Source organism: Balaenoptera acutorostrata, chromosome 9 (genome assembly GCF_949987535.1).
Source record: "Balaenoptera acutorostrata chromosome 9, mBalAcu1.1, whole genome shotgun sequence".
NCBI lineage: Eukaryota > Metazoa > Chordata > Mammalia > Artiodactyla > Balaenopteridae > Balaenoptera > Balaenoptera acutorostrata.
This window is the reverse complement of record NC_080072.1, coordinates 73,433,419-73,446,605: the sequence shown is the minus strand read 5'-3', so window position 1 is coordinate 73,446,605 and position 13,187 is coordinate 73,433,419. Positions and strand designations below refer to the sequence as shown.

The 13,187-nt window shown below is 40.8% G+C and overlaps 1 protein-coding gene across 1 annotated transcript; it reads right to left on the bottom strand.

Annotated features, from left to right (window-relative positions):
* Window positions 1-621: 621 nt before the first annotated feature.
* On the bottom strand, window positions 622-2,187 carry LOC130708887 (lysine-specific demethylase 4D-like). The gene has a single exon (XM_057553283.1). It carries the CDS (start codon window positions 2,185-2,187, stop codon window positions 622-624), a length of 1,566 nt encoding a protein of 521 aa, XP_057409266.1.
* Window positions 2,188-13,187: the final 11,000 nt, after the last annotated feature.

The window sequence follows — 13,187 nt, the reverse complement described above, 5'->3', positions numbered from 1 at the left end:
CTGACTGAACAACACAAAAAATAAAGTCAGATTTTAACATTCTGGTTATCTTTAATATATTTAATAAAGTCAGATTTTAACATTCTAGTTACCATACTGGCAGAGTACATATTATCAGTACATCAAAGACTCAGAAAGTTTATCAGTTATTATCTGAGTCTCTACTGACCTAATTAGTCAAAAGGGCCTAGTTTGGCAAGAAAAGCGGGAAGGGAAGGGGGAAGAGAAAAAGGAGAGAGACTGGAGAGTAATCAAAGCCCAGGGTTCTTTAGAAGTTCAGCAGCATCCAGAGCTGGCCCACAGGATGGGAGTGTGAGGTAGATTGGGCTCTGGCGACCTCAGCAGGACCTAGTTCCCAGAGACACTAGAGTGTCCAGTGCATGAAACCTCAGTTTGTGACACAGGAGTTAGCAGTGTCCAAAGATTCCAGGGTCTGGAAGGAAGAACAAACTTTGGAGAATTTGGTAAACACCACGGACCCAGCCCGTCCAGCGGCAGCACAGGAGGCACTCTCACGCAAGACTAGTGACCTGCAAATACCCAAAGCTCTGAAATGGAAATATGACCAGTCTCAAAGGATCCCCACGCAGGAGCAGTGGGGTAGAAAGGCATCCCCTGGGCTTAGGGGACGGGGCCACAACCACAGCCAGAAGCCGTGGCGGGACGCTGGAGCCCAGGGCTGAGCGGGGCGGCGCTGTCCGGCGAGGGTGCATCCACAGGCAGGGGCTGAGCCTCTGGGTCCAGAGCTGTGTCTAACGAAAGCCTCCTCTTAGCCCTGGGGGGAGCAGCTGGCTCCTCAGTGCCCTGTTCCCAAGGACGACGACGAGGGCCACATCTTCCAGCTGGGTGGCGATCCGGGGCGGATGGACCTGGGGTCGGCGGCTGGGACGGGCCGGGCTCCCCGGAGGTGCTGGTGGCCGCATCCCTGAACTGGGCGGCAGAGCAAGAACCCCGGGCCGGCGAGGGGCGCCGGGACACAGCACGCACAGGGACTCGGTGGCTGGTCCCACCGCCCGCGGCTACAGCCCTACGGGGGCGCAGAGCGCGGCGGGGCAGGTGGTGCCTCTGGCCGAGAGCGGCTCCCCCGGGCGCGCGGATCTCCCTCCAGGCGTTCAGGACCTGGCTGTCCGGCGCCGTGGGCTGCGTGTGGTCCACCACGATCCGGTCCTGCCCGCGTTTCCACAGCTCGTAGCGCTCCGGTTGCAGGATGCGCACGAAGGCGTCCATGGAGAAGGCGACCCGGGCCTCCCCGCAGCTGCACTGCGAGGCCACTTTGCCATAATCGATCCAGCGCGGGGAGGCGAAATTGATGGCTTCCGCGCAGTTGAAGCCATGGTTGAAGCCAGAGTGGTAGCCATAGGGAAAGGTCACCATGAACTCTCCAGCCTCCTGAGTGACCCGATCGAAGGGGATGCCATTGTCCTTGAGGACCGTGGGCGAGATGAGAGCCACCTTGTGCCGCAGGAAGGCCTCACAGCCCCGCGCGCTGCCCGGGAAAAGCTCCCTGGCCAGGCGTTCCAGACGCCGGCCGTGCTCCGGGGGCACCGCGTACCACGTCTTGGGCTCCCCGAAGTGCAGGTAGTTGATGCTGTAAAGGTCCATGTCCTCCGTGTGCCAGGCGAAGGCAGTCTTCCACATGCCGAAGTACAGGTACGGGGTGTTGACGCCTTCGATGACCACTCCGCACTCCTGCTCCAGCAGGTCCTGAATGGTTCCCAGGTGTCCAAGGTTCCACTGCTCCGTGTTTTGATCGAATAAGGAGCCACTGACGTCCGCACCATATACTGGTGAATCATAGAGGCGTGTTTTCCAATATTTTCGCTCCAGCTCCTTAAAATCAAAGTGTGCTGGAGTCCGGTATTTTGCACTATTTGCTAAGTGGTGGTACTCCCCCACGGTCATGGCTTTCTTCTTTTTGTGGTATTGAGTAAACACACCTGCCTGCCCAGAAGTCACCTGCTGGAGGGGAGCGGCTATTAAGATGTCATTGATATCATCATAGGTCTGTCTGGCTTTCCAGTCCTTGGGTGGAATGATCTTCGCCACGCCTGCTCGGTGTGCACCTTGGGATTCCATATAAGCAATGTATTTATCGAAATCATTAAACTCTTCTTTGGTTGGATGAAATACCATTATTCTACAACTTGGGTTCTGGGCCCAGTTCGACTTAGACTTCATAGCTTTCATTAATAAGCAGGAAACTCCCAAGTTCTGATGTGTGTTCTGGGCAGGTGAGGATGCTGGAAAACACTACTTTTTCAAAAATGGGTTGGAGTATATCAGCAGGAACCCCCAGTAGACTTTAATGCAATGAGTTGGTAATATTTCTTAGGCTTGCTGATTCTCCAGGGGACTCCACGCTGGGCAGAAGCCTTGCTCAGGACTGATGCCGGCTGAGCCTGCAAGTCTGTGATGTCCTTGGTTGACACTTGGCTCTGTCCTCTTGAGATCTAGTGAATCACCCAGCCCTGGCTGGGTATCCCAAATGCAGTGTCTTCAGGGCAGAATTGAAAACAAAACCTAAAAAGAAAAAGAATAGAGACAGGTTGAAAACTGATGGTTGGAAATAGTTACAAGGGAATTACAAAGAAAACACCACCATGGACTTTAATTGCATATTCAAATAAAGGCTAAAATTTCAGAAGTTTGACAATACAAGAAATGGTGTTGTTGTGAACAATGGACATTCTTGTACTCTAGTAAGGAGAATGGAAATCATTACCTTCACTTTGAAAACCTATTTGGACAGTATCCACTAAAAGTGAACTTACCCATGTGCTATGATTCATGCCTAGGATATGTGTATGTCTGTGCAATGCAAGTCAAGTCCAAGAATGTTCAGAACAACATGATTTCAGTAGTCAAACACTGGAAACAACTCAAATGCCAGTCAACATTAGAATGGCTAAGTACATTGTAGTATATTCACACGATGGAATACAATACAGCAATGAAGATAAACAAGAACTACATGAAAATATATAAATAATTCTATAAACATAATATTGAGCAAAATTATCTAGACTTAAAAGAATACCTATTCTATGCTTCTATTTATATAAAGATAAAAAGGAGGCAACGTAATCTATGTTAGAAGTCAGACTAGTGGTTACCTTTGTGAAAGAGAGAGGTTGTGAGTGGGGCTGTGAGGAAGTCTCTAGAATAATGTGAATATTCTGTTCTGAACCCAGGTACTGGTTACACAGCCATCAGAATGGCTCCTTGTCATAATTCATCAAGTTATGATGATTTTCACAAATTTCTGTGAAATAAATTTTTTAAAATTTATTTAAATTATTTAAATAAATTTAAAAATATAGTTTAGGGTGAAAAGCATTAAAGGAGACAGATAGCTTTCATTGTACCAAAAGGAAAAGGAAGGGTGATTGAAAATATATGAACTAAACATTCAATTGAAGAAGCTATAAAATAGAAGAAGAGAAAGAAGGGGTAGGAGTAAAAAAATAACAAAGAATAAAGACAAAATTAATGAAAGAAAACACATACAAGACAGAACACTGATGACCAAAAATATTCTTGGAAGAAATTAATGATAGCAATACACCATGGGCATAACTGAGCATAAGAAAGAAGGAGAAAATAAACCACTAGGAATGAAATAGTGCACAAAGGAATTTTTAAAATCTCGAAAGAGAATCTTAGGAGAAACTTGACAGCAACATTTTCAAAAGATAAGAGAAAAGAATAAATTTCTGAAGAGGAAACATATCCAAAATGGATGCAAGAAACACCAGAAAGCTTGAATAACACCCCAGTATAAGAAGCTGGTTCAAAGTATGACCCCTGAAAGTCCAGGAGACGCATCATTTTGCATGTGAATCTAGAAAACTTTCAAGAAACAGTTAACTCTTATTGTGCAAATTGCTTCAGAGTATAGAAAAAGTTAGAAAACTACTCAGATGAGACTATTCTGATCTCTGATAGCCAAACGAAAAAAGGACGATAAAAAATAAAGCTACAGGCCATCTTTGTTTATAAGCATAGAGGAAAGCATAAAATGGAATGTTATCCAACGAAATACAGCAATATAATAAAAGAATAATACATCATGACCAAATCGAATGCAAGGATGATTCAACACTGGAAAATTTAATGATATAATTCAGAATATTAACAAAGTAAATGAAAAATATCATCATCTTATAGGTACCAAAAAAGCATTTGATGAAATGCAAACTCCATTCATGATTTTCAAATTCTTACTTGCAAAGCATCAAGAGAAATTTGTTTGGTAAGATAAAGAATTTCAAGGTACAAACTAGCAAGGATCATTCTTAACAGTGAAACAAAAGTAACATTCTCATTAACATTAGGAAAAACAGATGCATCAACATGAAAAGCTGCTCAACATCACTAATTATTAGAGAAATGCAAATCAAAGCTACAATGAGGTATCACCTCACACCAGTTAGAATGGGCATCATGAGAAAATCTACAAACAACAAATGCTAGAGAGGGTGTGGAGAAAAGGGAACCCTCTTGCACTGTTGGTGGGAATGTAAATAGATACAGCCACTGTGGAGAACAGTATGGAGATTCCTTAAAAAACTAAAAATAGAATTACCATATGATCCAGCAATCCCACTACTGGACATATACCCAGAGAAAACCATAATTCAAAAAGGCACATGCACCCCAATGTTCATTGCAGCACTATTTACAATAGCCAGGTCATGGAAGCAATCTAAATGCCCATCGACAGATGAATGGATAAAGAATTAGTGGTACATATACACAATGGAATATTACTCAGCCATAAAAAGGAATGAAATTGAGTCATTTGTTGAGACGTGGATGGATCTAGAGACTGTCATACAGAGTGAAATAAGTCAGAAAGAGAAAAACAAATATCATATATTAACACATGTATGTGGAACCTAGAAAAATGGTACAGATGAACCGGTTTGCAGGGCAGAAGTTGAGACACAGATGTAGAGAACAAATGTATGGACACCAAGGGGGGAAAACTGCGGTACAGTGTGGGTGGTGGTGTGCTGAATTGGGCGATTGGGATTGACATGTATGCACTGATGTGTATAAAATTGATGACTAATAAGAACCTGCAGTATAAAAAAACAAACAAACAAACAAAAAACAACTAATACTAAACTTTCTTTGGGTTATTTGTATGGAAATATGTTGATATAAATGTTTCAAACATTACATGCAATTTCCAGAAATCTTATATCTTCTGGTATAATGTTATAAGTCATAATTCTAGTTATTACTTTAAAATGTATATCTCAGAAATAAAATTTCCTTATCAATTGCATTATTATGAAATGTCATCAAATCTTTAACCGTGGTCATTTTCAAATCTTTTGTCATTTACAGACAAATCTGGGTGTACTCTGATGCTTTTGCAAAAATGTTCCTATAAAAGGGTTTCATCTTCAAGGAATTCATGGAAAAGACTCTGACAAGTACAGGTTTCTGGTAACTGACTATACTGCTGAACTGAATGAATAAGCATGTTCAGAACACTAATGGAAAACTGATGAATTCATAAAAGTGCTAACAAAAGATCAAGATAAAAAAAAATTAATTACATGGGACTGAGACAACTTATGTGTATGATTTAATTTTTGTGACTTTCTGTTTGAATAAAAAAAAAAATTCCACAAGGACTCAGAGGCAAAAAATATACAAATCAATTTTCACTGCAAAGTAAAGGAGCTGTTACAGTGGAGGATTACTGGACTGAATGTCAATATTATGACATAGTATGAGTGAATTTCATGTTTGGTAATTGCAATCATTGTTGCTTTTGTTGTGGTCATCCATTTACAATGCTTGGTGTCAGTTTATTTATCCCTTATAAAAATAAAATACAGTGTGTGTGCGTGAAAAAAAAAGATATTGAAAACAATGTGAAAAATAACTCTCACCATGTACACTCCACGTTCAACTTGAACTGTATAGAGCATACATAATAGTTATGATTTAGGACAGAAAATATATGTGTACAAATAAGAAAACAAAAAAATAACCAAAGCAAACTATCTCAATAACCCAATTTCAAGTGCTCCCTTATTACTGTTTCCTAATCCTCTTAAGCTCCCCTAATTTCCACCATTCAAATATTCTCTCTCACTTTCCCCTGTCCTCAAACTTCAGGCGCCCCTCTTCCACCCCACTTAGAATCCTCCGAATGTCCGAAAAGTCCCTAAGTGATCTGGCCCACCATCACCTCTTGACCTCACCCCTTTCGACCCTGCTCCTTGCTCTCTCATTCCAAACACATTCCTGGCTGTGTCTCAAAAAAGGCCGCTATACTCTTGTCTGATGGTCTTTGCACCCAGGCAACTCTCAAGCCTCAGCCCAAACATCACCTTTTCAGGGAACTCTCCTCTGATTGTCTTGCTTTGGATAAAAGTAGAGACGATTTTCCTTCCAGGAAAACAGGTACTCTCTCAACAAAACATTTCCAAATGAAACTTGAACTGATGGGCAGTACCCATGTATCTCTTCCAGATATACTGACATCAGCCCCATGGTAACTCCAACATTCCTGATTGCATCACAATGGAATCCAACTGGCTCTTCCAACTGTCTACTAACAGGCCTCCTTTTTAAAGTTATCAGCCCACAAAACACAGGTATTTTACCTGAAATTTTTCCTTTAAGATTTCTTACAAGAAAATAAATGAGATCTAAATATTATACAAATTTCAGGGTCCTTTTAGGTCCAGAGGGATTTCCCTGGGAAAGCTGCCAGAATGGGAGGAGCTAGCACAGTTGTCAGGGCATTAAACACCACTAGTATTGGGTCAGCACAAGAACCAGGGAGAGGAGAAGAAAACCATGCTAAAGAAATCGGTGAGGAAGAGCTCAAATGCCTTTAGAGAACAAAGGCATTTCATCTTCCTCACCGTGTAGTCTCCCCAATAAGACTTGGAAAGATCAGCTTGCCTGCCATTGTTCCAAGTAATAGAAACTCCCCACATCTCCTATGGTCTGCAAGAGGTGCCAGAGGTCCCTATATCTTATCTGGGGTCCATTCAAGACAAGAGGAAGCTGGGGCTGGGGCCCAATCCTCTACCACCCCTCTCCCCAAAGAGGTCAGCACAATTGGGCTTCAACATAAAACATTTCTCCTTTGGATCTGGGATCAGGGACAAAAAAATAGCCAAGGAAGGGCTTGCTCTCTGTGACCCCTGCTGGTAGCTTTTGTAAGAGTGCATCAAAGGAATGTTTGCTGCAGACTGGAATACTGATGGCAGGAGCCCTTTGAGTGAGTGGTAGTAGCTCTGTGTACCTCTGCCCTGGAGCCTCATGCACCATGGAACATGCAGAAGGTAGGTAATGGAGGATTAAAACACTCTTCTCTTTTTCCAACTTTAAGGTCAAAGGATAAAAGAAACAATCTCGAGGTTTCTATAGAATTTGTTGGTAATAAATGGTGGGGAGGGGAAGTGGTTGACAATCTAGTTCATCCTTGAGGGAGTGTGACAAATGCAGTTCACTTAGCCTCTAAAGATTGGGTGGAAGTCAAATAATCTCTCTCTTCCTATTCCAGAAACACCTGATGAGCACTCAAGGGTCTTGGGGATAGATTGTTATGAAGGAGAAGCATTGTTCAAACATGACCCTAGATGTTCATCCTAAGATGCCTGAACAATAGGCTAGCCTAGACTCCTTCCATGACTGGAGGGCTATAGCATCCAAAAGGGCCCAAGGTCCCCAGGTGCCTTCTAACTTACAGGGCTGCTGGCTTTCCCGGACAGCTCCTGTAAATGGCTGGCATGATATCTAGGCCGCTTAATTCCCCAAGCAGTCTGAAGGTCCCTTTCCTAATAAAGTTGTTGTCATCAAAGCCCTATATGAAGGAAGAGCACTGGGGAAGGGGCCTCCACTAGAACAAAACCCTCCTCAACATGGGATGCTTCTCCATGTAGACGCTGAGGAAATGCAGACCCGATGTGTGCCTTGGTCTTGATGTGTTTCCTGAACTCATATTGTATGACTCTGTGGAACTGTCCACCATTGACAAGGGGACCCAAAAGATGGGAAGAAAGCAAATAGTAAGGTTTCATCAGGGTTCGGGTTTTCCAGCCATGTGTATCTCAAGGAGAGAGGAACAAGTGTCTTGATGGATTGGATGGAGGGATAAGAGAGTGATTAAAATGATGGACCAGTAAATTTATCCTGGGTAAAAAAGGAAATGAGAACATGAGGGAAATGATGGAGAATGAAACAGTGCTTGATTCATGGGCTGAGTGTCTCCATTAGGTGAAATACTTGTATTAGAACCCTAGGAAATGTAAGCTAGCAAGAGAATGGGATGATTGAAACATAGCTGGTACTATCATTATTCCCATTTTATGGAGGAAGAAACTGAGGTGTAGAAAAATTTATATTTAACTTCATAGCTTGTGTTCTCAATCTCTAGAGTTATTTTTGTGCTTGTCTTATCTTCCATATAAAACTGCTTTGAGAGCATTGTCTAGGTCTTGTCCATCATCAAATTTTCCGAGGGATCTTGGTACTCTATATGGTGCACACTCCAAAAATTTTTATTAAAAAATAAGTAACTAGGGGCTTCCCTGGTGGCGCAGTGGTTGAGAATCTGCCTGCCGATGTAGGGGACACGGGTTCGAGCCCTGGTCTGGGAGGATCCCACGTGCCGCGGAGCAGCTGAGCCCGTGAGCCACAATTGCTGAGCCTGCGCGTCTGGAGCCTGTGCTCCGCAATGGGAGAGGCCGCGGTGGTGAGAGGCCCGCGCACCGCGATGAAGAGTGGCCCCCGCTTGCCGCAGCTGGAGAAAGCCCTCGCACAGAGACGAAAACCCAACACAGCCGGAAATAAATAAATAAATAAATAAATAAATAAATAAATAAACTAGTAAATTGGCCACATAAGATTTGAAAAAATAAAAAAAATAAAAAATAAAACCCAAATGTATTAAAAAAAAAAAAAAAGACCACCTCAGCTTAACTCCTTGTTTAAAAAAAAAAAAAAAAAGTAACTAAAATCATTTGGCGCACACTGCAGTCTCTCTCCTCTTGGTTACACCCCATCTTTCTCCCTACTCTCCTATCTCAGGGGAAGAGAAGGTACTCCCCCTCTCCAGAGCTAATCTTGCCATTTAAACTCCTTAAATTGACACCTCTCATGCATTCCAAAACTACGGTCAATTAAATGATCACTATCATGTCTGTAAAGACTTAAATCATCAGTCATCAGTCTGTTTCCTCATTTAACCTACAGCCTTTCTCTTACCTTCCTTTCATAACCGAACATGTCAAAACATAAACAAAAATAATCTACCTTTACAAAAACATTTCCTCATCTCTCTCGTCTTCTGATTCTGACCCCACTTCTCCACTGAAATTGATCTCTGTCAATCATCACATTGTCTCCCAAGTGCGCCTCCATGGGTTACACTTTATCTCCCTACATCATTGATTCATGGAACACCTCCTTCCTCCTAAAATGTCTCTGACCTCTAGGGTACTGATAGTCTTCTCCGGTTCTTTTCTTTCTCCTTGGTTCCACTTCTTTTTCCATTATACAAATGCCATCTTACTTCAAAGCTCAATTCTCATCTCTCTTTTAACTCTTTTTGTTTCTCCCTTTCAATTTCCTTTTTCTGTTCATGGATTTCTTTAGTATCACACTCTCTCTCTTTAAAGATATTATTTATTGCCATAGCTTTCTCTAATAGCACTGACTTTCTCCTGCATTTCTGATTTGCTTTTCCTTCTTGACTGGCCACTGAGCCCCTGAAAATCAACTTGTTTAGTACAAATTGATCATCTCTCTCCTGAAATTAACTTCGTCCTTTAGAAATCTTTTTTTCTAAGGATGGGAATACAGTATCCTAGTTACCGTTGGCTATTACATCTCCCTCTCCCTAGACATATAGTCGGTGATGTCAGGGGATCCCACGACAGTCTACTGTGAGGCCCCAGGGACACCTGTATACCCCAGGGAGGCTTCCTGTGCTCTCCTTCCTTATATAAGGACCCAAGAATCCAGCTTGCCTACCTCTCCTCCTTAGAGCTGTCACCACTCAAGCTAGACCCTGAGGATCTACAAGTACCCGTCACCTGTATCATGTGATAATCTCCCCATCTCACTGTAATTTTTAATCTTAAAAATTCTTCTATAATGATTTTAGTTAAAACTATATAAATATATAATCAAATTTTTCATTCTATATGAAAACTTCCTCTAGAGAAATGAAAAGAGAAGAGTGAAACAATTTACAAGGAAAATTAATGTCAAAAATTTAAATACCATGCTAAGGGTCTTTCCCTTAATAAACCCTAAAATGCTGATTATGAATATCACACAGGCCCTCATTTCTTATTGAATTCTTAATAGACAACTAAAAGAAGCCTTGAGTTGAGTATTTGCTTTTGTTTTTCTTTTTGTTGGCTTTGCCACGTGGCATGTGGGATCTTCGTTCCCTGACCAGGGATCAAACCCGTCCCCCTGCAGTGGAAGCACAGAGTCCCAACCACTGGACTGCCAGGGAAGTCCCCTGTATTTGTTTAATAAACTAAATTATTTCCTTTTTACATTTCTAAGGATCCTAGGAGGTGTGCGGCCGGGCTACCATCTATAGAAAATAAATAATCTAGATACACATTAATCTTCAGATATTGAGCATCCAAAGGAAACACTCTGATTCTGTAAGTGTAACTCTGTGCTCAAACCAAAACTTCTCAGAATTTGCCGGGTACAATTACGGTGCTCCTTCAGTGCTCCAGACAAATGTCTTCTCTCCGGGTCTCAGATGGTTGCTGTTACTGTGAAACCGCCTCCATGTTTCTTTCAATTGGAGCCACAGGTACTAGCTGAGAATAAGCAGCCTTACATTTCAGTTACTCTTCCATTTTACCCTTATTCTTGGTATCCCCAGTAACACAGAAATTCTTCCTCTATGGAAACTTGACAATTCTGACAATTGATGAAAAGAATTTTTATCAGAATAATTAGACTTGATGGATTTCTGGAAATTAGGAGTCTTTCAAAAATAATTCCTCCAAGCTTTCCTGGTGTGTGTGTGTGTGTGTGTGTGTGTGTGTGTGTGTGTGTCTGTGTTTTAAACTGGGGAAGGTAAGAAGTGAAGTAAGTTTAATAAGTCCTCTCACTGTGGCCATTGTCCCGATTGCTTATTGTACAGATTGCTCAGCAATTTCAGGACAGCAGGAAAGCCTTCTTGTCTTTCATGGTCCGTGCATATTTCAAAGCTAGTCTTTCAAATGAGGATTGTCAACAGAATGCCTCAGACGTTAGCCATTGTTTCTGCTGACAGCCAATATCTAAATGCTGTGTTTAATAAATTTCTTCTCACGTTAGAAAGTCTACTTACCGTTTATTGAAAATAATTATAACCATCATATTTGACGGCTAAATAAATTCTATTGGATGGAGATATGTGACTCAACTTTCCCCCTATCATTGGACAGTTATTTTGGTTTTTACTTTTCCACAAGTATTACTAATCCCTTATAAATATCCTACATTTCAGTACCTAGATCAGTATATGTGGTAAAATATTAGTTAAATAATGAAATTCCTTGGATTAGATAACTAGAAATGGAATTACTGCATTGCATGATTTAAACATTTAAAATCCTTAACATGTATTGTCAAAAGTTTCCAGAAACATATGACCTTACATCCTCACCATTAACTTTACTCTGAAAAAAAATCTTTAACAATTTGGTAAGAAAATTATTGTGAAGAATTTTGGTGAAAAAGTGTAGCTCAAGTTTTAATTTATACTTCTTAGATTACAACTAAGATTGCCTTGTTTTTCTTCAATGAATGCTAGCCATTTGTATTGGTTCATATCCTTTGCCCATTTTTCTCCAATATGGTTCTAGTGTTTTTTCTCATCTACTTACATGAACATTTTATATATTATGTGACTATTCTGCAAATTTTACACAATATATGAACATTTTACTTGCTCATGTGAATAGTTTCCATATTAAACCGTTTGTTTAATCTGTTCATAGATTTTTCCCAGTTTGCCATTTCTTTAATTTATATTTAATTTTAATTTTAAATGGTTTTGGCATATATTTCAGTTTAATATATTAAAATGTTGAGTTGTCTTTTCCTTTGTAATGCCTTTCATGGCCTTTATGTTTAGAAAGAAAGTTATTTGCCCATCCAGAGACAGATAAATATTCTCTTATGGGGTTTTTCCTTTTTATATGTTAATTGTACTTTTAATTTTGATTTTAATTATACCTTTAATTCTAACTGGGGTTTGTTGGTTTGTTTTATTAACTTGTTTTATTGTTTTGTGAGTGTGGTACGAGGAATAAGGGAGATGTAAGTATGATTCCTAGGCCTAGTGTGCTGTGTTCCTCTCTATTAGTTTATAGGAGCTTTTCTTTGTCCCAGTGCTCTTAAATTTTTTCCTTCTCAAAATTCTGGTTCTTTAGTTTTATGAAAACTTTTTAGTTACTTCTTTGACAACTTCCTCTAGTTTTTCCCTCTGTACATTAACTCCTCTATTTGCATATCAGACCTCATGGACCAGACCTCCAATTTTTGTGTCTTTTCTTCTTCCAATTTTCTATCCCTTTGTCACTGTGCTTTACCTTCTGAAATTTTTTCTCATCTTTATCTTGTAAACCTACTTCTATTGTCTTTTTCATTTCTCCTATCAAACTTATAATTTTTAACAGCTCATTTCTGTCCCCTTAGCTTTTTCAAGTGTACATAGCTTCCTTCCCTGTCCCCCACCATTGTCCTCTTTTTGTTTCACAGGTGCACTTATTTCAACTCTCTGAAAATACTAAAACTGGGACCCATACTGAGAAAACAAGCTTCATGTAATAATCCTTATGGTTAAAATTGACATTGCAATCTAGTATTTATGTTGTGTTGTATTTTGTTCCCCTTTAAAAAATATGCTGCTGGTAACCCACAAAGTTGTTTCTATGACCCACTAATGGCTCATGTCCTGCAGTTTGGAAAGATATATTCTATAAATCATGTTGAGTCTTTTGATCTTTCAATGGCCGAGACACAATCACATTTGCTTTCTGGGCAGAAATGGGCAGACTGGAGTGGCCCAGAATGAATGAAGGAAAACATTTATAAAGATCCAGATGAGAGATGGTACCTTGGAGTGGGGTGGTGGTTGAGACAGAAGCAGAGTGCCTCCTAGGGTGCCTTCACTCACATCTTCTTAT

Bases quoted from the DNA above. Each gene is read 5' to 3' on its own strand.
- LOC130708887 (XM_057553283.1), bottom strand. From the start codon at position 2,187: ATGAAAGCTATGAAGTCTAAGTCGAACTGGGCCCAGAACCCAAGTTGT.